Source organism: Gobius niger (genome assembly GCF_951799975.1).
Source record: "Gobius niger genome assembly, chromosome: 8".
Classification (NCBI taxonomy): Eukaryota; Metazoa; Chordata; class Actinopteri; order Gobiiformes; family Gobiidae; genus Gobius; species Gobius niger.
This window is the reverse complement of record NC_136859.1, coordinates 4,866,790-4,893,209: the sequence shown is the minus strand read 5'-3', so window position 1 is coordinate 4,893,209 and position 26,420 is coordinate 4,866,790. Positions and strand designations below refer to the sequence as shown.

The following is a 26,420-nucleotide window of genomic DNA, read 5'->3' as shown; positions in this document are numbered from 1 at the left end:
AGCCTCTAAAATCTTGCACTGTCATTGAAAAAGTTAATTCAGGTCCGAAGTGAAGAATTACATTTTTCCCCTCTCTCTAGCTGTTTTCTGGCAAACTATAAACATATCTATGACACACATAAAGTCAAGCCAAACTCCATATGAATATTTTTTCACAGCAGATTGTCCAGTAGAAGAAGAAAAACTGCACTTAGGCTAACATGAGCACATGTAGCATGAAGCTAATGATAGATTTTGGTTCGTTTTTTAATGTCCTTATGGGCTTCTGACTTTGCTCTTCCTCAGGTCTCTGTATCAGAGATGTGTTTGACATCATTACCAAATGGAAACAGCAACATATTACCTGCACTTTCATCATAAAGTGTGAAAATATTCTTCGTCATAGACTTGAGCTCTTGGAGTTGACAGACAGAAACCTACCAAACACTGTACCTTAAAGCATTTGTCAGTTTGAATCCCAGCTTCTTTATTCATGTCTCCCCCCCTCCTCTCCACCTCCCCCTCTGCCTCTCGTCTTCGGTTTCAGCAGGATGTGTTTTTATCCCGGACAGGGGCATTAAAGTGAGTGAGAATCCTTTCAGTGAACCGCAGGTCCCCGAGGACCACCGCGGCGCAGACACACGCAGGCGCTTAAAAGCCCCAAAAACACCTCGGAGTGCATTTGACTGGTTTTATATCACGGCTCCCACCGCCGCAGGGTCATGTTCTCCGCCTATAGGACGTTTACGTCGCTATTTCAGAGTCTGCAGCGCGATCGGCGTGAAGATTCATTTAGGTAACCCGGCTGGGTGACGCCGTAAAGTTTTAGATAGAAATAGAATAGATGGTAAATCAAATAGAGTAACAGAAAGGGACGCGACAAGGGTGTCCTTTATCCCCAGCACTCTTTACCCTTCACTCATTCTCATTTACAGAATTTAATTATACTTGTTTATCCAAAAACAAAAACTTGAAAATGCTTTTTTTTTTTTTTTATATCAAACTTGATAACTTCTATATGATGAAAATTAATGTGATTGTTACTTCATCAACAAGATGACCTCGTCTTCTGTAAATATTTGCATGTTCGTTTTTTCCTCGGATGATTATAATGCAGGTTTCACACTGAATTTAAGAATGTTTAACATATATTCAGTGGAGTATTTTTGCATTTAAAGTAAGAAAACACATCATATTCCAAGTTGATTGAGATTAATTATGTTGCCTAATTGTAAGAGCACTTAACCTGTTAGTTGATCAGGGAGTCTGGGTTTGGGTCAGGTCACTCACACAGATCTTACACATAGTTTTAGAAACTAGATGGTCTTGGCTTTCAAATGAGGTATCACACTGGCTGTAAACTCTCCTTTCAATACGCTTTGAGATTTGTATATGCATAATTGCTAACGCGAACTCTAACCCGAAGATGGAAGATACCAGGTTAAATATTGTTAATAATTTAAGTGCGAAAATACAAATCAAAAGGATATATACTTATTTCTAGATTGTTGTTATTTTAAATGTGATATAAAGTCCAAATAATCACAGACCCCTTTTTATCCATCCATGATTCACTGTATAGGCTATATACATATATATGTAAAAAGGTAATGTTTTACAGCTTAAAAATCACATAAAATAACAATTAACACTGACTGTGGGGTAAACATTTAGTAGTAGGGCTGCGATAAAACATCGGATCGGATTTGGTTCGCAATACTTTGTGCTGCAATACCAAGTATCGATACTTTATCAAATATCACAATACTTTCAATACTTGTGTTTGGAGGCATTTTTATCATAAACTCCTTTGTTTTGCCGTAACAGCACTTTGAAAAATGCATTAACACAAAATTTAGCAATCTTAAAGGAATAGGCCACCGTTTTTACATACTGAGATATGTTCTTACCTCACTTTAGTCGAGTTAATATATCCCCGTCTGGTCTTGGTCCGTGCGCTCTGCCAGGCAAACGGAGCACATACGCAGCCTCTCCCACAGTTCACATAGCTCCGAAAAAGCTCACGATAGAAGCTACCAAGCTCTTCCACGTGTTCCCTATTTAAATAAAGTTACGTGAAGTGTTTTCATGCGAAGTATATTTACACAGAAATGTAACATGTCGATTTTATAAGCAAATAAAAAGGGGGACTATATTGTGAGGCGTAATGATACGAGGAGTAAAACGTCCGCGCAGTAACTCCTAAAGGTTATTGACGGAAGTGAGCGGGGGAAGTCTTTAGGAGTTACTGCGCGGACGTTTTGCTCCTCGTATCATTACGCCTCACAATATAGTCCCCCTTTTTATTTGCTTATAAAATCGACATGTTACATTTCTGTGTAAATATACTTCGCATGAAAACACTTCACGTAACTTTATTTAAATAGGGAACACGTGGAAGAGCTTGGTAGCTTCTATCGTGAGCTTTTTTGGAGCTATGTGACATGTGGGAGAGGCTGCGTATGTGCTCCGTTTGCGTGACAGAGCGCACGGACAAAGACCAGACGGGGATATATTAACTCGACTAAGGCTGGGTAAGAACATATCTCAGTATGTAAAAACGGTGGCCTATTCCTTTAACACTTCAATAAATGTCAAACTTTGGTTTCTAAACTTAAGACACCTGACTGTTTTCTATTTACACATTTTAAGATAAGCATATTACTTATCATGATTACTTATTGAATCGTGACACGTATTGGGGATTGTCCCAGCCCTGTTTAGAAGTCAATAAATTCTAGCAAATATAATTCAATATAAATTCAAAGTATTTGCAGGCCCACGTTGGGAACCACAGTGCCATAATATAAATGAGGCTTTGTTGGATTTCAATAAGTAAAAGAACAGAGAATCTTTGCCTTTTCTTCTTGCTAATGTCATCTGTCCATAAAGCGGTCGTGTTATTTCAGCCTCTCTCCTCCTCTTGTCTGTTTCCTGACTTACAGACTCACAGATCTGCGGCTGTAAAAGACTAAAGCCGATCCGTCTGACTGTGACGGCTCTGACCCTAAGCTCCACAGCAGGATCCGACAATAACATTATCCCTCTCACTCACACCGTGTCCTTCAAGACTTTATCTAACCTCGAATCAGGGGCTGGTCTCTGAAGATTCACTCAGCGACTACACACATACAGCATTTACCCCATATTATAATATTGTTTTAAGTAAGACAGGTGTTGAAATGTGTACGAAAGCTCTCAGACAGTCTTTCCGTTGATATTGTCTTTATTTGAGTGTAAACAAACTTTCAGAGGAGCATCAGCCGGGATCGGGTTTACACAAAGATCATTTCACATTAAAATAACAAGGTCTTTACGCTCCGAAACTGCCGCTCGAAACATGGCCACTTTGCCCTTTCAAAACTGGAGAATCACTCTTGTTTTGTGGATGTCGTTGCACTTTCAAAAGGTTTTTTGTGTGAAATTTTAGTCAAGAAAAAGCAAGAAAAAGCTGGAGTTTTCGCTCTTTGCAGTTACAATGAATCAGTTTAGTTGCTGTACAAAATGTTTTTTTTTTGTCTACATGTTCAAATGTTTCATGTAAAGGCGGGCCATATATTGTATAGAAGATAATATTGAAATTGCTGTTAGGGAGATATGCACATTTACAATTGAGCTTTTGGTAAATTAAAAGAAATGTGGGAAAGTAAAAAAAAAAGGAGGAAAAAATGCATGAAAAACTGAGAAAAAACAATTAAAAAATTGAAAAACCTTCAGGATAAATTGACAAAAAAAATTGGAGAAATGAAAGAAATATGTATAATTGAAAAAAAGTGAAAACATGAAAAAAAGTGAAAAACTGTAAAAAATAAAAAACAAAAAAATTGGAAAAAAAATGCAGTAAAAACTGAGAAAAGCCAATGAAAAAAAAATTAAAACATGAGAAAAATGGACAAAAAATCTTAGAAATGAAAAAGAAAAAAAGAGGAAAAAATGCATGAAAAATTGAGGAAATCTAAAAAAAAAATATTGTAAAACCTTGAGAAAAAATTGACAAAAAAAATTAGGAGACAGAGAAAAAATGAGAAAGATTTGAGGAAAAAAGTGAAAAAATTGGTAAAAAAAAAAGGGGAAAAATTGTTAAAAAAAATAAAAATAAATAAAAATAAAAAAAATGATTTTTTTTTTGAAAAATTTAGAAAAAACAATGAAATAACTGTAAAAACAATGAAAAAATTGACAAAAGAATTAAGAGAAAAAGAAAAAAACATTTTGATAAAAAATAAGAGAAAAAAATATAGAACAGGACAGCTATCTCTTTAACAAAGCAATGTAAATTAAGATGCACATTTTTGCATATTTGTGATGGTTTGCAAAAAAATAATCACACAGTTGCAAGTTCATCTTTTGTGAAAACTGAAGAGTGAATGTCCACATTTTAGTCTTTTCAAAGGCTCGGTTTTCATCTGTGTTATTAACATCAACTTAGAGTCGACCCATGTCATAGAAAGAGCAAGGAAGTAACATGAAAACGTCGGTCTTGCGGATCTCCTTCTCCTCAGGTCTTTACCAAAATAAACCCTCCGTCTCAGATATGAAAAACAACAAAATGAAAGCCGTGAAAACTGCAAATGGTGGCTTGTTTTGAGGAGCAGTTTGTTTCAGAGCGACAATAAATAACATGAAAAATGAACAGGTCCATTTGAAGATCCGCTCCGGGTTTTACATTTCAGCTGCGTGGCCTTTTCTGATGTTAGGTCCAGGGAGTCGTGTCGTAGTGTTTTCATGAGGTTAAATCATTTCATTCATAAGAAAATAAGACGAGGAGAAGCGGCCACAAAAATTAAACACAAAAGGTTAAAAATCAGTGCAACAAAAATAATGTCTTTCACATGAAATATTTACAAAGAAACCAAAACAGATTTACAGATCCAATATGGAGGAGGCATAATTAGTGTCTGAGGAGACGCTGAGTGGGATTCACATTTATGAGTAATGTTGATCAACTTTCAATCATTTTTGCCGCGAACTGGAGTGAAAATGACGGACTCTCGAAGTCGTTTGTGTAGGACTTAACCGCAACCTGAACCGAGCACATTCACTACAGTTCAGCTTTACCCAAATCTAAAAGCTTCGACAAATCGAGAAGAAAATGAGGATGATAATGCAGCAAAAGTATGATGAAAAAGAGGCAAAAATTCAACAGAAAAGCCATAAAAGAGCAACAAAAAGCGACAAATAAAGCGATGGAAATAAAGACAAATACGTGATGAAAAAGAGACAAAAAAATGATGAAAAAGAGACAAAAATGTGACGGAAAAAAAGCCAAAAATGTGATGAAAAAAAGCCCAAAATATGACAAAAAATAGAAAAAAAATTGACAAAAAAACAAACAAAAATGTGACGAAAAAAAGACAAAATTGTGACAAAAAAAAGACAAAAATGTGACAAAAAAAAAGCCAAAAAATGGATGAAAAAAAGCTAAAAATATGACAAAAAATATATTTTTTTGTGACAAAAAACAAACAAAAATGTGATTAAAAAAAAGAGACAAAATGTGACAAAAAAGAGACAAAAATGTGACGAAAATGCAACAGTAAAGCCACAAAAGAGCAACAAAATATGACCAAAAAAGCCATGGAAAAAGAACAACAAGAATATCCAAAAAAGTCACAACAACGCAGGTAAATAGATCCATTGACACTGGCCTATAGGCTGTAAGCTCCAATCCAGAAGCTTTCAGTTTTGGGTAAAGCCGAACAGGAGAAAATGCACTCGGTTAAGGCGGGTGGTCAGAGGTTAAAGGAGGGTGTTGCGCAAAATCGACTTTGTAAAGCTTTTTCACCATGTTACAATGTTCATCAAAAACAGACCTGGATCTGTGTTTCGAGTCGCTAGCGCATCTTTGACTGATCTTTGACTCTTCACCAGTGGTTGTTTTCTATTTAACGCTCATGACCGGCCCGGCGTTCTGCATTAGCTCAGTTCTTTCATCCGTTTCCCATAAATACACATGATTTATATTGTTTTCAGCGCCATAGTGTCCAGGAATAGCTTAAAAAGCACTGGCCTTTTCTGACAGTAAACCCTTCTGACGCCTCTCCTCTCCCGACACTTTCGCTCTGCCCTTGAAACAAAAAGACGCCGCTTTCCTTTTGTACTTTGACGCCGCGGATTTCTCTCGATTGTGTTGTTTATGTCACTTTTTTTCTCCCTCAAATTCCGCTTTTCAACACGTTTCATTGGAGCGCTCTCGCCTTTTCCCGCACATCAGAAGTCGGGGCCCCAGGGGGGGAAGGAGCTGGTGCTTGGATCAACACACATCTGAGCGAAACCTTCTGCGCAGGACGCCCCGCTCCATTTCACACGCACTTCCACACGCCTACCGGATCCAGAGAGCGGGATGTAGAAGAAATTAACGGTAAAAAAGAGGCACGCGTCGCAACTGCACTGCAAAAGAGTCGACGTCTACGTGAGTTTATGAGGAGACACGGCAGGTGAAGCTTTTACTGAAGAGAAAACTGATGTGGGAAATAAAGGCTTTCTGTCATTTTATGTCTCTATATAGTCTCGGCAACTGAGTGCATTTTCTCTAGTTCAGCTTTACCCAAATGTAAAAGCTTTCAGTACAGCCTACAGGCCAGAAAAGCCCCTCATTTGAAAGCTAAGACCTACAATACTCATCAGGAAGGATCTTTTTCCTTGCAGTGTTGCCGCGTTGTCACTTTTTTTGACATGTTTGTTGCATCTTTGTCACATATTCTATTTTTTTTTGTCAATTTTTGGTCATTTTTCAACACATTTTTTGTCAATTTTTAAATTATTTTTTTTGTCAATTATTAAATTATTTTTTTTGTCATTTTTTTATAATTTTTTTGCCATTTCTTCTTGTCAGTTTTTCATCACATTTGTCATTTTTTTAACCAATTTTTTGGTCATTTTTCATCACATTTTTGTTGTTTTATTAATCACATTTGACATTTTTGCCATCAAATATTTGTTTTTTACTCATCCCATTTTTGTTAAATTTTCCATCACATTTTTGTCAATTTTTCATCACATTTTTGTCGTTTTTTAATCACATTTTTGTGATTTTTCACATCACATCTTAGTGATTTTTTGCATCACATTTTTGTAAATTTTTTCATTATATTTTTGTGATTTTTCTCATCACATTTTTGTAATTTTTCATTATATTTTTCTCATTTCTCTCATCACGTTTTTGTATTTTTTTCCATCATATTTTGCTATTTTTAATCACATTTTTGTCATTTTTAACCACATTTTAGTCATTTTTAATAACATTTTTGTCATTTTTTCATTATATTTTTGAATCACATTTTTTCAATTTTTTCATCACATTTTTCTTGCTTTATTGTCACTTTTCTGTTGGGTTTTTGTGACTTTTTCATCCTCGTTTTCATCTTTTTGTCGCCCTTTTGACTCATTTTTCAAGAAGCTTTTAGATTTGGTCAAGGTTGAACTGGAGAAACTGCGCTCGGTTCTGTTTTCTGGTTCTCGACGACAAATATTTTTATATAGGTCTCGGGAAAAGCATGGTTCAGGTATCGGTAAAGAAAACCAAGAATCCCTAAAGTACCGTATCTACAGCAATGGTAACCAGCCCTACTTTTAGGAACAATGGAGTCACGTAAGCGGCGTTTTGAGATCTTTCCACTCTGGAGCCTGGTTTGAAAGCCCGGTGGTTTCGTGTGGATGATAAGATGGATTACTGGATGGATATTTGCCATTAAGTCCTGAGCTTGACAGGGCCTAAACATGTCAGTAAAAAAACAACAAATGCACCGCGAGGTTGTAGTGATTTCTTGCTCAAATGTAAGTTCTCACCTGCCGTGTCTTTAAGAATTAAGTTATTTCGGAAAGAGATGAATCCACTAAATCGGTCTAGTTTATTCCTTTTCAGTTCTAGATACAATTACTGATATGTCAAGGCGAATTGTCCGTCAAAGATCGCACTGAATCGACGAGCCGAGCCAAACAAACTAAACCTCTTCACTGCGAACGCTTCAGTAGACGATGCCTTTGTTTTTGTCCGTCGTCCGGCTTCATAGCTGCTTTACGCCATCGCACATGTTTCTACAAATATAACAGACGCTGAATCAACCGCAGAGACCGTGAAGAAGAGAGTTCTCCCCCCGTCGATAAAAAGGCGAAGGGCGAACGTACGTAACGGAGAAAGTCACGTATCAGTTTGTACGGGAGGATTCGTCCGGACAGAAACGTTACATCCGAGCCCTCGTGTTTCGAAGCCACTGCTTTGCAACGAAAAGTGCCACAGACTTCAAGCTGAAACCAAACGGCAGCCAAACATCGATAAAGACACAAGCGTAAGATAAATGTTGAAACTTGTTGAGCAGATTTAGACAGACAGTACATTAGACAAGTGCTTCCCAAACCCGTTCAAAGCATCGAAATTTGTACTGAGATGTGGAGGAGCTCAGGTGGAGTTCGTCTTTCACCGTGATCTTTATTTTCAGCAAAAACCTGCACAAAGATCCACGTCTCCTCAGTGTTTTTGTGCTGAAATGGGCAGACTGTTTTTGTTCTGACTGGTTTATCTGCCTGGCACGTCCAGAATAGATACAGACGGCATCTCGTCATAGAAGGGGGCGTGGCTTTGCCGAGGAGGAAAATAGAATCTTTAGAGAAACACATTTTTTCACTCTTTTTAGCCTTTTTATGGTGGAATATGAACTTATTTATCACATAAATAAAGTCAAGTGTAAATCGGGCCCATATGGATAATTTCTCACAGCAGATTGTTCAGTAGAAGTGAAAAAACGGCAGTTGAAGCTAGCGCTAGCTAATCATTAGCATTAGCCCAATGCTAACATGAAGTATTCTGTTAGCATTCTCTGTTATTTATGTATTTATGGTCTGTTGAACCACTTTGCTCCTCTCCATGTCTTTGTATCTTTATTTAGTAGAAAACTATATTCATAATTCAGCATTTGTTAAAGTAGTTTTTGAACAATTAAAGAAAGTTTAGATTTTTCTCCAAATTGTTTTCCCCCTTAACTGTTTTCAAACATGACCATATATGGGCGATTCCAGAGATGCCGTCTGTATCTATGACCCCTCTCTGTACTTTCTCTACACCTGGATATCGGTCTTGGCCCACGTTTGATGCTGCCAAACTTAAACGCAGGGCTGGCCGTGATAATATTTTTCCTTGGATAAGTTGGTAGATCAACCAGTCACAAGACATGAGAGTGAAACATCATACATTTATCAACCAATCAGCTTGTGCCCTCGAGGAGCCGTGTAACATCGCAATGGAGGCTCCTCCTCCAATAGAACTGTTGTGCATTTCATGATTTTATTTTTAAAGGGACTATTCACCTTATTCCGGAAGTTCGTGTGGGCGCCGCCATGAATTGTTCCCGCCCATTTTCTCTTATCTGTTAACATGGGACTGGAGAAGTCCACATAAAATCAGTCACTACACGAAAACAAACCCGTTTTTCGGCCGCGCAGAGAAACGTTGCAGAGATGACATGTTCATTAATCGACTATACATCAGATTTGAGCGGAGAATATTTTCCTTCGTTCTCCGTTAAAATGCAAAATTTTTTGCCGGTGCAAGGCAAAAAGTGGCAAAAGTGGGCGGGGCGGAATAAGGTGAATACGGAGTTTAAAAATGTTAAAACTAAGTGTTTTCCTCCCCCTACATGTTCCAGCCGTGTCCTAATGTGTAGAATGAGCTCAGACCTGTTCACCACAACTGCCTCTAAAATCCTGCACTGTCACTCAAAACAGTGTTACTTCGGGTCTGAAGTGCCGTCATCCACGAGCTAAATATAGAAGCTGCAGTTACACGTAAGACCTGAGGTGGCAGTAGTGAGTATAAAATGACCTCTAGTCTCTTTAATGAATAGATGATCATAATAAAATCTAACAATGAACTGCCTGAACTGCCTTGGGCCGGCCCTGCTCAAACGGATTGAAGCCTTCGATTGAAGTGAGGTCATATTCGTCAAAAACATCTGAACTCTGACTCTTATGGATCCGCTCACAAATGATGCTCAAACAAAAGGCGTGGATTCTGTGGAGATTTCATTCAAAAACAATCACGAGCTGCAATGAAGCTCTCTCAGTCATGATTTGTTGTTGTAAACTTGATGTAAGCCATTCAGGTGAGTTGTAAGAAACAGTTTAAAAAAATGTACATTTATACAGATACGTTAATAGTCGACAGAGCCTTGAACCACAGTTTGGGAAGCACCGCCTGGCTTTCAAACATCTGTACAGATCATCATCGTCATTCAGGCCGATTATCGTTTGTTTAAGAGGATTTTGAAGTTCGTCTCGTCACGTTATAATAAATAAATGTTTTTTTTTTCCCGTTAAAGCCATTCGTTGCGGGGGTTTATCTCGGTGTTTGTCGACGGTCAGACTTTATGTGAAGCTCTGCAGAGGCTGGCTGACCCTCATACACGCCCAGTAAAACGCCCGGGCCAGAGTCACCACCACCAGCAGCAGCAGCACGGCCCACGACGCGTAGATGCCCGGGTAGGTCTGCGCCTTCACCCACGTCCCCGCCTGTGGGAGAAACCAAGCACAATGTCACACAAGTACACCTTTTACAGAACTATGTGTAATAGCTGTAAAAAGTATTATGAATGAGAGTCAGTATCCTGTATAAATGAAGCTCATAAACAAACACTCTTTCAGGAGCTGCAGTGACGATATTTTAGCTGATCAGGAGTTTTGCATAGGGCTCCCTCTGCAGGCTGTGGTGGGGATGAAACAGTCAGGGTGTGCAGAATAGACAGGAAATGTGCAAAACATTAAATAGTAAATAGAGGTTATTATGTACAATGACTGCAAACACTTTAAGGGGCAAAAACTAAGCAATACAAATAAAATACACTATAATAAAAAATGTCAGTGTTAGTGCAGGTTTAGTCACAGTGCAGGTTGATAAAGTGGCGTAGATACAGAGATTATTGCACATGAGTTACTTCACAGTCTTGTACAGTCTGACAGCAGTGTGGATGAAGGACCTGCTCCGTCTTGCACTGGGTGTCTCAGTCTTCCACTGAAAGAGCTGCTCAGCTCTTCTACAGTCCCGTGCAGTGGGTGGGAGGTGTTGTCCATGATGGAGGTGAGCTTGGCTAACACCCTCCTGTCCCTCACCTCCTCCACAGAGTCCAGAGCTGGCCCTCCTGACCAGCTCATTCAGTCTGTTCTTGTCCCGCTCTGTGTAATGCCTTACACTTGTATTGCGCTTTACAAGCCTGTGTTACCAGGTTTCTCAAAGCGCTACACTGTGGTCATTATTCATTCATACTCGGTGGTGTTAAGCTAGTTTCAAGTTTCAAGTTTGATAGTTTTGTATAGCCCAATATCACAACAGAAGTCTCCTCACAGCTACTGTTGTAGTCACAGCTGCTCTGGGGTAAACTGACAGAAGCGAGGCTACCAATCTGCGGCATAGGCCCCACCCACCCACCCACCCTTCCGATACCAGTAAATTGGTAAGAGGTCTAACGCCAAACCAGATGTGCGTCAGTGTCCGCCATGATAAGAAGCCTCCGATTTTGTCTGTCAGTGAGAAAGGAGTTAGGAAAAGGAGCCTCAATGCTAACGATCATAGCCACTTTACCATAGGGACCTCTGATGCTGCTAACTAACCAGTGATTAGGAGCTATGTGCCATCCCATAAGCCACTGCGCCGCCAATCCCCCCACCCCCCTCGCCCCCACCCTCGAGTGACTCATGCACAACCACTGTTGATTGACAGGAGCACATTTAATAATAAAAATAATAATAAAAAAATAAGATTCTGCACAAGCCAAACTTTATAAATGTGACTAAATCCATGTTGTCGTCTCCACAGCTCAGTCACATGTCAGTGTTAAAGAGTAAACTCAGGAAACGGCTTAAATGAAGACAGTTTGTGCTTTTGTTTTCATTTAGTAGAAACTTAAGCCACATGGATCATTTGCTGCTGTAGCTTTATGAAACAGCTGTTGAGATAAAATAACACTGAAGGGAAATGTATGGCTCATTTGTTTTTTTCTCTCTCCTTAAATGTCTTTATTTGGACACAGTATTGTTGCATATGCAATACAGCAGGTGGCGACCAGCGCTTTAGTTTGCCTGCAGTCTGCCAATAACCTTAAAGAAGAAGAACAGCAGCTGTTGGTGATGTCACTTCCCCTCCCCCTGGGTAATTGGACAAATGCTGCTGAAGCCCTAGTTCACTAACTGCATAGATCTAACAGTCGACCCCATGAAAGGTTAAGGATTAGTTGCTAGTGTTAGTACTTTGTATGGTTTCGGACGCAGCCCTGGTGTTACCAAACGGTCTCCATTCCAACACCGACCAGGCCCTTCCTGCTGAGCTTCAGAGCAAAGACAGTATGGCCTTTATTTCTTTATTTGGTTGGGACAGTGGATGTTAAAGCACACACATGCACCTAGGTTTGCAAAGTTCCATAACGTAGGGATTTTTCATGGGAAATAATGGGAATAAACTGCTTCTTCACAGAAAGAAAGAACATCTAAACTCCACACAGAAAGGCCAGTGCAAACAAAGGTTCTTAGATTCAATTATCACGCAATAAAACCCGGAAGTACGAACAACCAAAGTGAACATGATTATTCAAAAACCACTAGAATGATGTGAAATACTGCTCAAGATCGTTCATCAACACAATTAAAGCTAAAAAAAAGTTGATTTCCCATGTGTGTTATTTAATGTGAAACTTTTCTGTCAATCTTTGCTCCTTAAACTTTCCCTCAATGATAAAAAAAAAACCTTCAGTAATTCTTCCGCCACTGGAGAATATCTAAAATAAATGTACTTCATATGCAAATGAGAGGCATTTTAGCCCATGGTGATGATAATGAGCCAATCAGGCAGGATTCAACGCTGCAATCAGGGTTCAGAGTGTACGGAATGAATGTCCTCCGCACTGGAGACGTGTCCAGAGCTCAGACGAATGCTAACGTCGACGCTTCGTGTTTAAGACCGTCATGGCGTCTCCCTTTCCGAACGCTGAGGAAGGAGCCGCTCCAGTTTGATCGAGGACAAAGTAAACGGAGCGAGCGCGACTTAAAGGTTAACGATGTTTATGAACTAAATTAAGTGAACATAATCTCATTTGGCTTTTCCCGACGCTTTCACAATTTCACGCATAATTCTCCATCCGTTTGTCGGGAGTGAGCCATTTCTGTAGCCACGGCTGCCCAAGAAGAGGCGTTATAAGACAAACAACACTCACAGGATCGGCGTCACAGAAAAGCAAGGTCGCAGTGGTGATATCGTGATTGATGCAGCACCACGGCATATTCTATGTTAAGACGGGATGAAAGAGAGAGCGCAGGTGGTATTTTCTGTTGTGATTCTGCATTAATGGTTTGGCTGTGAGGGCCTGGAAAGGTCAGGAGCCGATCGATGTAATATATTTACACAGTTATCAGAAATGTCACCTGTTACGCCAATATCATGAATCAAAGCCAGTGTCAGTTTAAAGGCCTTTTAGCTTTTGGAGGGAAACATTCTTTTTGCTCTATTATAGATGCTGGTCAAAGTAATGTATGAAAAAGAATAAAAACACAAGATGGCGCCGCCCGTATGGATAATAGACAAGAAATAATGTACTTTGTAGTGCTAATTTGGTCTTAATTTTAGTCAAACAAAAACAGGAATGGATTAGCGAAACGGATATGGTAAAAATCGGTGATGAGCGCTGCTTAATAAAAGACTATCATCCTGAGAGGGCGGGGGCGCTGGGAAATCATGGTAGGGGAAACACTGCTGAGATATGTTCTTACCTGAGCCTGTCTGGTCTTTGTGCGTGCCCTCAGTCACGCAAAAAGACCAAAGATGTTGTAGCATTTGGCCTCTCCCAGTGTATTCCTATAGCTCCAAACGGGGTGAATTTGGAGGGACCGAGCTCTTCCACGAGCACAAAGACCAGACAGGTACGTATCAACTCGTCTAAGCTCAGGTAAGAACATGTCTCAGCAGTATTTCCACTACCGTTATATTGGCAGGGCCGGCCTGTTCAATCCGGTCCGAATCCAAGCGCACAGAGCACCTGTAACCCTGGTGCCTTCTTAAAGAGGGTTCTCCCACTGTATCAGTGAAGTGCTTTGTTTTGTATATTACCTTGTCTGTCAGCAAGACATGTTTAAGTTTGTGCTCCATACCATGTATATGGTGAAGAGCAAAAATAATAAATGAAAAAAACAAATCGCAGAATGGAAAATCGGTGGCCTGTTCCTTTAAGAACTTAACAGTTTATAATTCGATTCGATTATTCTTTAAACTAGGGGTAGGCGAGTTTGCATCACGGAAGCCAATTTTCATCATTGCCAAAACACCAAGGGCTGAACCTCACCAGTGTCGCCGAAAGTTAAAGGAATAGGCCACCGTTTTTACATACTGAGATATGTTCTTACCTCACTTTAGCCGAGTTAATATATCCCCGTCTGGTCTTTGTCCGTGCGCTCTGCCAGGCAAACAGAGCACATACGCAGCCTCTCCCACATGTCACATAGCTCCAAAAAAGCTCACGATAGAAGCTACCAAGCTCTTCCACGTGTTCCCTATTTAAATAAAGTTACGTGAAGTGTTTTCAAGCGAAGTATATTTACACAGAAATGTAGCATGTGGATTTTATAAGCAAATAAAAAGGGGGACTATATTGTGAGGCGTAATGATACGAGGAGCACAATGTCCGCGAAGTAACTACTAAAGACTTCCCCCGCTCACTTCCGTCAATAACCACATTTCTGTGTAAATATACTTTGCATTAAAACACTTCACGTAACTTTATTTAAATAGGGAACACGTGGAAGAACTTGGTAGCTTCTATCGTGAGCTTTTTTGGAGCTATATGACATGTGGGAGAGGCTGCGTATGTGCTCCGTTTGCGTGACAGAGCGCACGGACAAAGACCAGACGGGGATATATTAACTCGACTAAGGTTAGGTAAGAACATATCTCTGTATGTAAAAACGGTGGCCTATTCCTTTAAGAACCAGTTTCTGCAAATGCCAATGTTTTACATCAGTGGTTCTAAAGTGGTCCGGCTCCGAGACCCGCCATTACCTGAATGACCAGCTGAGACCCAAATAAAACTGTCATTTGTCATATATCCTATAAAATATTGTATTTACCACTCATGTTTTTATTGAACAAGCCGTAGATTTGCTTTTAAGACTGAAATTATGACAAAACTAACTCAATAATATGAATTTGAACAAACTCCTGTGTGTTTCCTTGCAGTTTCAGATGAAAAAAAATTGAAAACAAGTTCCCTGTAGGCTCGCGACCCACTTTGAGTCCCGACCCACCAGTTGAGAATCACTGTTTTGCATTATATATGACCAATGGGGATGTTCTGCAAGGACATTTAAAAAACACACTACAAAAAGACACTATTTCTCGCATTTTTATAGGTATTTGATCCGAATAATATTGATTGGGGGGCAGAGACTCTGACTCACAGCGGCTCCATCGTCTCCACATCTTTATGTTTGTATTTGGTTTCTGTTATTCCGACTTTCTCACGTCTTTCATGCCCTTATAGTCTTAAAGTTTTTTACTGTTTATTATTTAAGTTATGTTTTATATGTTTTAGAAATAAGCTTGTGCTTCTGGACCCAGGGGAATTCAGTATGACTGGAATAAATCTATAAATGAACCGCATTGTTGTATAAGATCCAGGGTTCAAAGCGTGTGAAAAAGCAGCGGTTTATAGTCTGGAAAGTACAGTAATCAATCGTAATTTGCCCAAGAATCGACCTCTCTGGTTCGAACATTGTGCCTCTGTTGCCAGCTGCCCTCGCGCTTCTTTCCAGGAGATAAAGACACTGTAACGTACACCCTCTGTGTGACTGACGTGCCATTTCTTTATTTTAATCATTCCCTCTTCCATTAGTCGCATGTGCTCCCTGTATCGAGGCTTATGTGAAAATGAGAGAGAAAAGTGGTTCCAATCAAGTATTAAGTGCGCCGCCGCAGAGAAGGAAATGATTTAATGAAGAGGCAGAGTGACTTTGAGCGGAGCCACAGGGATTTTGGAGCAGAGTATGAAAAATGAGCTCTACTTTTAAAGCCACACAGGAGCCGGGCGTGTGTTAAACACAGCCAGCGCCGTGTTACCCAGGGTTTCCACGCACGCACGCATTAATACTGGCTCTGCTAAACTTCTAACATGGCAACCAAAGGAACCGAGGAACAAGTGCAACTTCAAATAACGGATTTGTCTAGAAAACACCAACACGAGCTCTTATGTTATGTTTGGTCGTGTCTTCTTCTCTGATCTGCATTTCCTGGATTTTGTCATAGATGGAACTTTGTATGTTTAAAGCCTATAGGTGTCTCGCAGTCACGGGACTAGAAATGCCAGCGTGCGACATTTTGAAGGGAAACAAAAATGGCGAATGCAACAGAAAACAATCGCGATTCCACACAATTCTGCAGTGGTTTTTCACCTACATCTGCTACAACTCACTTACAAGGAAATGCGGCACTTCGATACGCAAACAAACTGTCATTGTTGGATATTACAGATCCATACACGCTTCCGGACGAGTTATTCCCTGACGTGAAGTTCTCGGTCATCCCTTCACTCGAGTTTGGCGATATTTACATAGTGCATAGTTTCTTGATAGACTTTCCGTCTTCATACACAGGTAAAAATCATTAAAAGCATGTAAAAGCCTTTCTGCAAACAGATATTTTGAGTCAGGATGGGTATCGAATAAGGCAACCAAAAAGAAAGGATATTCTCATTGTCAGGAGTAAGGTGAGTTACTTTACACTTCGCTAAACCAGCAGGATAATAATACTGTAAAACACACCCAGCTTATTGTATAGATCGCTCTTTCACAGATTAACGAACAGTAAATCTCACATTGACAGTTAATCCTTCTATGCTACAGCAGTTTTCAATAGGCTCATAATTTGATGAGATATCCGATTGAAAAGTACAATGTGACTCCATAAAGAGAGTAAAGATATGAGAAATTCTGACACCACTAATTTGCATCCAACTGCGCAATGAGTTTCAGGCATTTCAGCGGTTTTGAAATGTAGATTTTAAATGAAACGTTGGTGTGAGTTTATCTGGAGTTCATTAGCATGTAACCCGTCAAGATGGAGTAGCTTAGCTGGCGTGACGTCATGCGGAAGGCACCTAAAATCCGTCATCGGACCCGTTCTGTGCTCAAAGCGAGTTCAAAATGTCTCCCCCAGGGGAAACTGAAGCTACAGACGCCGTTTGCCACCACCGACAATGGGGTGAATGTAAAATAGTCCCATGTAAAGCGCTTTGTGACCATGTCTGTGAATGCAAATACAAATAAAGCCCTTCCTTTCTTCCTAATAGTCGCAGCCCTAAAACCAGATGAAACCTACGCAGACACGAGGAGAACACGCAAACTCTACACAGACCGGGGCTAACCACTGCGCCACCGAGCCGGCAATTCGATGTGTTCACACACTCGAGTCATCCTACAATTATAACAAAATAAAACACACTAATCCTCTAGAGCAGGGATCCTCAAACTACGGAGATGATTTAATCTGGCCCCTGACTTGTAGAGCACAAAAGAAGTAGGTCTCTCGCCTATTCCTGTGCGGAGTTATGATTTTTTTTTAGACTAAATAACCAGTATACTCATTGCAGCCACTAGGGGGCAACTCAAACAGATAAAAAATAATTCCACACGTAACCAGCAGAGGGCACTGACATAAAAAGAGATCAGGTTGTAAACAACACATTAAAGCCACGTGGTAAATGAAGCTTATACCAACACAGAGTGTGGCGTGAATGAACCTGTCACACAGGCTTGTAAAGCGCAATGCAAGTGTAAGCAGTTATTACTTTGGTCACATTACCCAATGATGTTTTATTTGAAAATAAAATTAATAGAATACCTGTGGTATTTCAAGATAAAACAAAGTGTGAAGACTTGATTACTATTTTTGCAAACCACTACAGCTAAACAAATATGTGCTTGGAATCAAGTGTTTATTGTGGATATAGTAGTGGGGACGACTGTGCCAGGCTAATACTCTCTACTTCACAATGAAGCTGCTGCATTTTGGTCTGGGTCAATTCTATGTCATAGCCGGGCCGGGCCAGTCAGGAACAATAATGTGGCCCCCAGAGAAAAGGTTTGAGGACCCCTGATCTAGACGATGCATATCCACTACACTATCCTTAATCAACTAATGATTTAGGACCAATGGGCGGGGATCGGGCTTCTGTATGGTCCTGATGGTGGAGCTGTCATTGCTGTAATACCACCCCCTGGTGGCCAGGGGCGACTCCAAGAGACACTTGGGCGCATTGATTCTAATGGGACTTCAAACGTCCCAAGAACGGTTTAAAGGTCTGGCTCCAAGGAGTTTTTCTTTATCTAAAAATCGCTATGACCCATGTGACCACACTGGGGGAGGTGAAATATTTTTAACCACGCTAGTTTTTGTTTATCAGCCCAAAATTTGGAGGTGTTTTCAGTGCGTTGACTGGCTCCAGAGCCTGTCAATCAAGCTCTGGAGCTCTGTGGAGGCACCGCCCACCCCATGAGCGCAGGGCTTCCCGCCTTTTTGCCCTTTTAAGGAACAGGCTTCGTAGGAGGAGCCAGAGCGGCCATTAAAGTTCACCCACGAGTCGGGAATCTTTTTCAATGAATGGGGCTGAATGAGACCCACTCATCTCTATTATATTATATCCATGTCTAAAACTTCTCCATTGTGAAAAGCTTGTATCAGTTCATATTTCAGTCTTCACTTATTGAAATGTTTAAAATGTGCAGAGCAAAGTGAATTTAATTTGAAAACGACAAATCTAATGGCAAAACTCACCACAAAAATAGCACTTCTTAAACTTGTGCAGCTTTATCACAAAATATGATTTAATTATGTAGAAACTTCAAACATGCCAAAGTCTCCAACAGTGAAATCCCCACCAGAAACATTCTAGGCCACTGAACGTCTAATTGTTTTGTAAAAGCCTGAGTAAACAGCACCACAGCAGATGCAACCAGAGCCTGTGATGTGGATTTGCAGGAGATTTGGCAAAAAAGCGTCTCGATCTCGCTTTGAAATGCGCACATCCCGCCTCCGCTTCCCTCCTCTGTTCCTGGGCAGCGTTCCTGTTGTGAGCGGCGCTGCCAGGAGAATACACGCCGCACAACACGGGCAGATGTGCAGGAGCCGCCACGAGAAACAACTCGCTGCTGCTCGAACCGCGGGTTAATGAAAATAGCGCGAGTCGTCCGGGAAGACGATCAGATGTGCTTAACAAAAACAGTTCTGCTTCGCCTCCAGCGCTAAACGATGATCCTGCACCTCGTCTGGTGGGGCTCGGGAGATTTTCGAGCTCTGATAAATGTTAGTCTAGACTGTTGAGAGCGAGCTTGTGCTTGGTGAGGATCGAAGCGTTTACCTCACAATAAGGTCTCAGGTTCAACTCCCAGTCTACAGCCCTACCTGCTACAAGACTGCAATGTTCATTTAATCTCTTAACTCCCACCTGAACGGATCCCATTTTCTCCAGTTTGGCTTTACCCTAATCAAAAAGCTTCTTGGGAAAAAAAGCACCAAAAAAGCCACAAAAAAATGAGAAGAAAACAAGGATGTAAACGCAACAAAAATGAGACAAAAATTCAACAAAAATGTGACAAAAATTCAACAAAAATGTGACAAAAAATCAAGAAAAAAGTGACAAAAATTCAACAAAAATGTGACAAAAACTCAACCAAAGAGTGACAAAAAATCAACAAAAATGTGACAAAAATTCAACAAAATCGTGACAAAAATTCAACAAAAAAGTGACAAAAATTCAACAAAAATGTCACAAAAAAAATAAAAATAAAAAACATACAAAAGGTGACACAACACAGCAACAATGCGAGGAAAAAGATCAGTTTTGTGGGTCTTAGCTTTCAAATGAGGTGTTACACGGGCCTATATAATAGCCAAAGAGGACAGAATGCATTTGGTTTAGGCGGGTGGTAAGAGGTTAAAGGTCCTGTGTAGAGCTACATGGATCAGATTGTTTTTGATTGTTTGGGAATGAGGAACGCCATTTCCTTCTGTGACTCAAGAGTAGATCAACTTTGCAATTCCTCGTTTCAAGTATTTGTCATGCGCAGCCTCAAACAAGTGTGAACGGCCGGACGTTGGGACTTGTTTGGGACGGGTGTAAATGAGCCAGAACTGTAGAAATATTTCCGTGAATCCCAGTCTAAAAGGACCTTCATTTATCATACTGGGTCATGCTGTAAGGCCGTACCATCTCTGGAGAACAATCATGATTCCATTATAAAGATAAAAGGCTAATCACAACTAATAATGCTAACATGGCTAATGCTAACGCAGCTAGTGCAAACCAATGGCCGCTGGTTGCTCTGCTTCGTGAGCGCGACACTATGGGTCACCATTGCTGTAGTACCTCCATGTAGGGGAGGCAAAACAAGCTAGTTGCAATTTACACACGTTCTAAGCAACTGTAAACTCGGATTTCTATTTTTTTAAAAACTTTTTACAGCTAGATATTGCTCCTGTGATAACGCTGGGTTAGTTACAATTAAAGAAACCAGGCTGGTTTTCGTAAGAAATATTTTAGAAATCTTGTTTACTAATGAGGGCTGGACAGGACGTTAGCATTAGAGCTAATGGAGCGGTTAGGATCAAACTACGGCCCCGCGAGCGCCGAGTTTACAGTGAAGATCCCGCCCTCATGCCCTTTTTAGGAACATGCTCTGTCAGAGCTGGGTAGGAGGACTCCCTTTCGAACGTGGTTATGATGGCAAACGGGGAGGAGTGAGGAGACGATGTCTATTATTCTTTACAGTGTATGGCGCAAACACGGCTAATGCTAATGCGGCTAATGATAACGTCCACAGCAGCTAATAAATCCTCTCACTCAGGAGGGTCTGTGCCGCTAAAACATCATTGTTGTTTGGGAAGTCTTACCTTTGCAGTGCAAACATGTCGCCTTTAGAACAGAGTCAGACTGCTGTGATCAGGAGCTAAACTATGTCCTTTTGTGTGCAGCCATGTGAGCTACCAATTGCAGCTGTTTTTTATTCATGCATTTATTTATTTATCAGGGACGATACAATCAACATAGTTACAATTAATATTTGCAGCTGATGCGATGCATGAAGAGCTTTGAGCTTGTGCTAATTCGCAGCTCATGTCCCTGGTTGGGCCTTTCTACACAGTTTACAATAATAAAATACATTAATACAACATTTGTATGAAGCTTTGTCAATCACACACATACATACCTACATTCACACAGACTCAGTGTTATTTACAAATGGGTACAGCCTTGCCTTGTTTTTAGCCAGGACTTAACCCTAGAAGTGAACATTTTAAACTCAGATATGGTTTTAAGTTCTGTGGGTAGTGAGTTCCACAGCTTCGGACCAGAAAACGAAATGGCAGACTGACCAAATGCAGTTTTACGGCATGGAATCGTACAGTTGTGATTGATGGAGCCTCTGTTACTGTTTTGTCTCTGTATAAATGAACTGAGTGGCTTTGACTCGATTATACTTAAGTTCTGACTCTTCTTCTTCTACTAAAAAGGTGACATGTTTACACTACAAAGCTAAGTCTTTCCTAACAATAAGCAGGTGCAGAGCCTCCTCAGGATAAGCTGCTGTGGACGTTAGCATTAGCATCAGCGAATGTGTTGCGATTAGCCTTATCTATAATGGAATCAAACCTGTACTACAGAGATGGCACAGTGTTACAGCATGACCCAAAGCCTGATGCTTCTATACTGTGAATCCCCTCAAATATTTCTACAGTTCTGGCTCTTTTACACTCGTCCCAAACATGTCTCCACTTCTGGCCGTTCACACCACACATCCTCATCAAGGTAGATTTTGTGTTTTGCTTTCAGAGACCATTTTAGTCGGAATAAGTATTCGCTTCAATCGTTTCTGCGGCTCTGACTTGCACCGTCATCTTCCCCTTAACAATCTCCGAGCCAAGTCCGTGACTAAAACTGGCTTTTGCTTTGACATAATCTCGATAAAATAAGATGAAGCTTGGAATAGGAATACAGCACTTTGCAACGCAGTCAATAAAACAGTCTCTTACTCTCTGTGGACACTGCATACGTAATGGAAAAAGAGCTGAGCTGGTTCACGTGCGTCTTCTGCCATCTGCTGGTCACATTTAGAAAAGCACCTCTCTTTATGCATGTACTGGTAATTAGGAAGTCTACAATACAAGGAGCAGATAAGTGATAAAAGTAATACATGATTTAAAGGGCAAAGATGAAAGCTACAAGAACTGACCCACAAGAGATTTAGGTGATTGTAAATATGATCAGAATATGAACAATCAGTAAGAAAAGTATCTGACATTTTGCTGCTGAAATAGGCCTTTAAAGGAATAGGCGACCGTTTTTACATACTGAGATATGGCCTATTCCTTTAAGGCGAGACACTGCAGGTGAATAGGGAAAAAAAAAAAATGTAGAGATGTCAATTTGAAACTTTTGCTGAACATCACAGATATAAATATGAGAAAAAATGTATTGCATTTTTTCTGTCATTTTATGTTTTCACAAAAAAATAAGGCATTTTGAGCATTAAAATTGCCAAAATTGCGAAATCAAAATAATGAATTGAGCCAGATTAAAATTGATGGTTTTATTTTATTGACATATTAGTAACTAAGATTTTTTCAGAGGGGATTTGGGAAATTTTGTTTAGTTTTTCAATAAACTAATCATCAGTGAAAAAATCTGTAAAAACTCAAACTCCGCCTGTTTTTTTGGTTTCAAAGCTGAATAAAACAGGCTAGGAATTAGATATTAAAAAATCCCTCTGAAAAAACCTTCAAAATATTGTCAGGTCTCAGACTGTAAAGTTTGGAGTCTGTGGGAGCTTCTATAAGGGCTCAGGCTCTGCCCGAGTGCGGCTTCTCTCATTCAGAGAAAACCAGCCCTAAGTTTTGTAGCGAGTGCGCATGCTCGGCCCGTTCTCCGACTTTTCCGCTCCAGCGTCTCGTAGGAGGAAAAATACCATATTTGGGTGAAAGCGTCATCACGGGGCCCCTTAGCAGGACACGTGGATGTCAAATCTGTCAATATTTATGAATGAAAACCCGCTTGAAAGACGGACTTTCTACGCAGCAGCTACTTCCAGGTCGCCCCCACCTCGCAGGCGACAAAACATCATAAAATAAACATCATGTTGGGTGAGTTTTGTCATTTTTATATCTGACATGAAAACTAAGATGTAAAGGGAGGAAAATAGATAAAAATCTCCACTTCGACCACTGCGTGAAAAATCAATACTTTCACCTGCCGTGTCTCGCCTTAAGCTCTTAACCCCAGCCTGAACCAAGCACATTTTCTCCAGTTCGACTTTAACTCAAAACGCTTCTTAAAAAAGGAGGAGACTGAGGTCCTTCAGAGTGAGCGGGACCTTTTATGACTCTGTGGTCGCCTCTGCTCTCCACTACGCTGCCGTGTGCTGGGCCCCGGGCTGAACAGGCTGGTCAGGAGGGCCAGCTCTGGACTCTGTGGAGGAGGTGGGGGACAGGAGGGTGTTAGCCAAGCTCACCTCCATCATGGACAACACCTCCCACCCACTGCACGGGACTGTAGAGGAGCTGAGCAGCTCTTTCAGTGGCAGACTGAGACACCCTCAGTGCAAGAAGGAGCAGGTCCTTCATCCCCACTGCTGTCAGACTGAACAAGACTGTAAAGTAACATGTGCAATAACCCCTGTATGAGCGCCATTTTAATCTCTGTATCAATGTCACTTTACCTGCACACTACAAAAAGTAAATATCAAGCATTGGCTTAAATGACTTGAACTGAGGAAATATCTCTTGTTTTGAGCGGTTTTCACTCATTTAGACCTTTTTCCTGATCTGGCCAAGATTATTTTGCTAGTTTGGTGACATTTCAGATGGTTCTATGGTAAATCTCGCTTGAAATAAGAAAGTAAAACTGGCAATGGGACAAGACCATTTTTCTCACCCCATTGGCAAAGAAACTTACTTGAAATAACGGCAAAATATATTGAAAAGAGTCAGAAACATCTCAGAACAAGTGAAATAATCTAGGTCAAATGCCCAACTACATCTTAACTAGTAAAAACAACTACAATGTGGATTATTATGCTCAAATTGAGATCTAAACTAATCTAGTAAATCACTTTTTGCAGTAAAGCTGAAAGAATTCGCACTGCTGACATTTTTATAGTCTGCGCTAACTGTACACTGCAAAAAGTAATTAACTAGATCAGTATAAACATCTCAATTTGAGCACAATAATCCAAATTTTAGTTGTTTTCACTAGTTAAGAAGTTCTTGGGCATTTTTCCTAGATTATTTCACTTGTTCTGAGATGTTTCTGACTCGTTCCGATACATTTCGTCCTTATTTCAGGTCATTTCTTTGCCAATGGGGTAAGAAAATTGGTCTTATCTCATTGGCAATTTTACTTTCTTATTTCAAGCGAGATTTACCCTAGAACTGGTCTGAAATGTCCTCAAACAAGCAAAGTAAACTTGGTCCGATCAGGAAAAGTGTCTAAATGAGTGAAAACCGACAAAAACAGGATGCATTTCCTCAATTCAAGTCATTTAAGCCAATGCTTGATATTTACCTTTTGCAGTGTATTTCTATTTTTTAATTGTGCATAGGATACTTATGAGAGAGGAGGAGTAACGCACACCAAGAGGTAACAGAGGTGCAGATGTTGAGGAAAATCCTCAAATATCAAAGAAACAGCATCTCACACTCATATAGGGCTGGGACGATCCACTTTTGTCACGATACATATCACGATACTCAAGGGTCGATCAGATATGTATTGCGATACAGTAAGTAATTATGATTTGTAATATGGTTTACCTTAAAATGTATACAAAGAAAATGGTCATGTGTCTAAACTTTATTAATCCACTTGACAGTTACTGAAGTGTTGAGATCGAAAAGTCACAAAAGTGCAGGATAAAAATGCCTCCAAACACAAGTATTGAAAGTATTGCGACACTTGAAAAAGCATTGATACTTAGCACAAAGTATTGGGATCCAAATCCAATCCGATATTTCTTCCCAGCCCTAAACTGTCAAAAAGTGGATTTATTCAAGATTACGTTTCGGCATAGCCTTCTTCAGATCATTTATTTTTTGGAACCACAGTGCATTGGCTATGAGTGTGCAACATAAGATACCTTTACCTTAATTTACTACTAAGTGACTGCACATTCCCCGTCTTTTTTTGCACACCCTGAGACTTTCTTGAGAGCTGATTTAAGTGAATTTCTCCATTGTGAGATCAATGAAGTATTATCTTATCTCTTATCTTAAAATGTGACAAAAAAGCAATGAAACAAAAGTGACGGCAACGCAAGGAAAAAGATCAGTTCAGATCAGTTTTGTAGGTCGTAGCTTTCAAATGAGACTGTAGAAGATGCACTCAGTTAAGGCGGGGGTAAAGAGGTAAAGAGTTTAATGAACTATGCTTTAAGAAGTGCACCATCTTAAAAGCATAGAGATGGCCGTCTGTATTGAAAACCCAAAGCGCCTACGTTTCAAAATGCTTTTTTTTCTACACTAATGCAACTTGATGGGGAGATCCTTGTTTAGATCATGGGGGTATAGTTAAAGATCCATAGGACATGGCAGTAGCAAAGAGGGACTAGTTATCAAAGCTTGGTCGAACCCAAAAACACACAATCGCCACTAGATGTCACTGTGGAGAAAGTTTTGAACCATGTTTTGAAGCTTCGGCACAACCGTTTCTACTACTCAGCGCCTCATGAAGATCACACATTGTTCTGAAGAGTCTGTTCTTACCATAAGGCCAGCGGTGGAGATGCTAAACAGCAAACAGAGAAGAAAACACCACAAACTCCGCCTCCTGGGGTATCTCTGACCGATCGAGGAGCTGCACGAGAGAAACAAAATCCATCACCGTTAAGTCCAGTGAAACGTCCAGTGTTCTGAAAAGGGGAGGTACATTTTCGGAGACACTCACACTTTCCTGCAGTGAGGGCATCGGGCCAGTGTCCGGTCTGTAAACTCTGTCCACTGGAACACACAAACAAAAAGGAAACTTTGTTATGGAGACGGCCAACTATTTAATCAAGTAAAAGGGGTGATACTTAATGTAACTTTATGTAGAAGCAAAAACAAGTGAATAAAATGGAACTAAATCACCCCTCCTGGAACCGCCACCTTAACATGGTGGAGTGGTTTGGGCGCCTGAATGATCCTGGAGCTCTGATGTTGGGCCCCTTGGTGCCCCTGGTAGGGTCTCCCAGGGCAAACTGGTCCTATAGGTGATGGGTCAGACAAAGAGCGGTTCAGAAGCCCCTTATGAGAGACCAACAGGCCCGGTTAGAACCATGAGGCCGCCCTTCTTAGCCCTTTTCCAGTTTCAGAACCGGTTCTTTCGTTTTTCCACTGAAAAAACGCTGGCTCTCGGTTCCAAAATCTGGTGTCGGTTGGGAACCAGTTAAAA

At 40.4% G+C, this 26,420-nt stretch overlaps 1 protein-coding gene and 1 long non-coding RNA gene across 2 annotated transcripts in view; both read right to left on the bottom strand.

The window, feature by feature from the left end:
- Window positions 1–26,420, bottom strand: part of LOC306966348 — a 235,599-nt gene that overhangs the window by 24,166 nt on the left and 185,013 nt on the right. The window lies entirely within an intron of this gene.
- The window catches only part of pip4p1a (phosphatidylinositol-4,5-bisphosphate 4-phosphatase 1a), a gene marked incomplete at its 3' end in the record, with an annotated part of 50,436 nt that continues 34,354 nt past the window's right edge, over window positions 10,339–26,420 (bottom strand). Inside the window, exons 5-7 of the mRNA XM_079561068.1 lie at window positions 25,935–25,987; window positions 25,754–25,844; window positions 10,339–10,482 (exon numbers count right to left, since the gene is read on the bottom strand). Coding sequence (XP_079417194.1) covers window positions 10,339–10,482; window positions 25,754–25,844; window positions 25,935–25,987 — 288 coding nt within the window. The remainder of the gene's footprint in view (window positions 10,483–25,753; window positions 25,845–25,934; window positions 25,988–26,420) is intronic.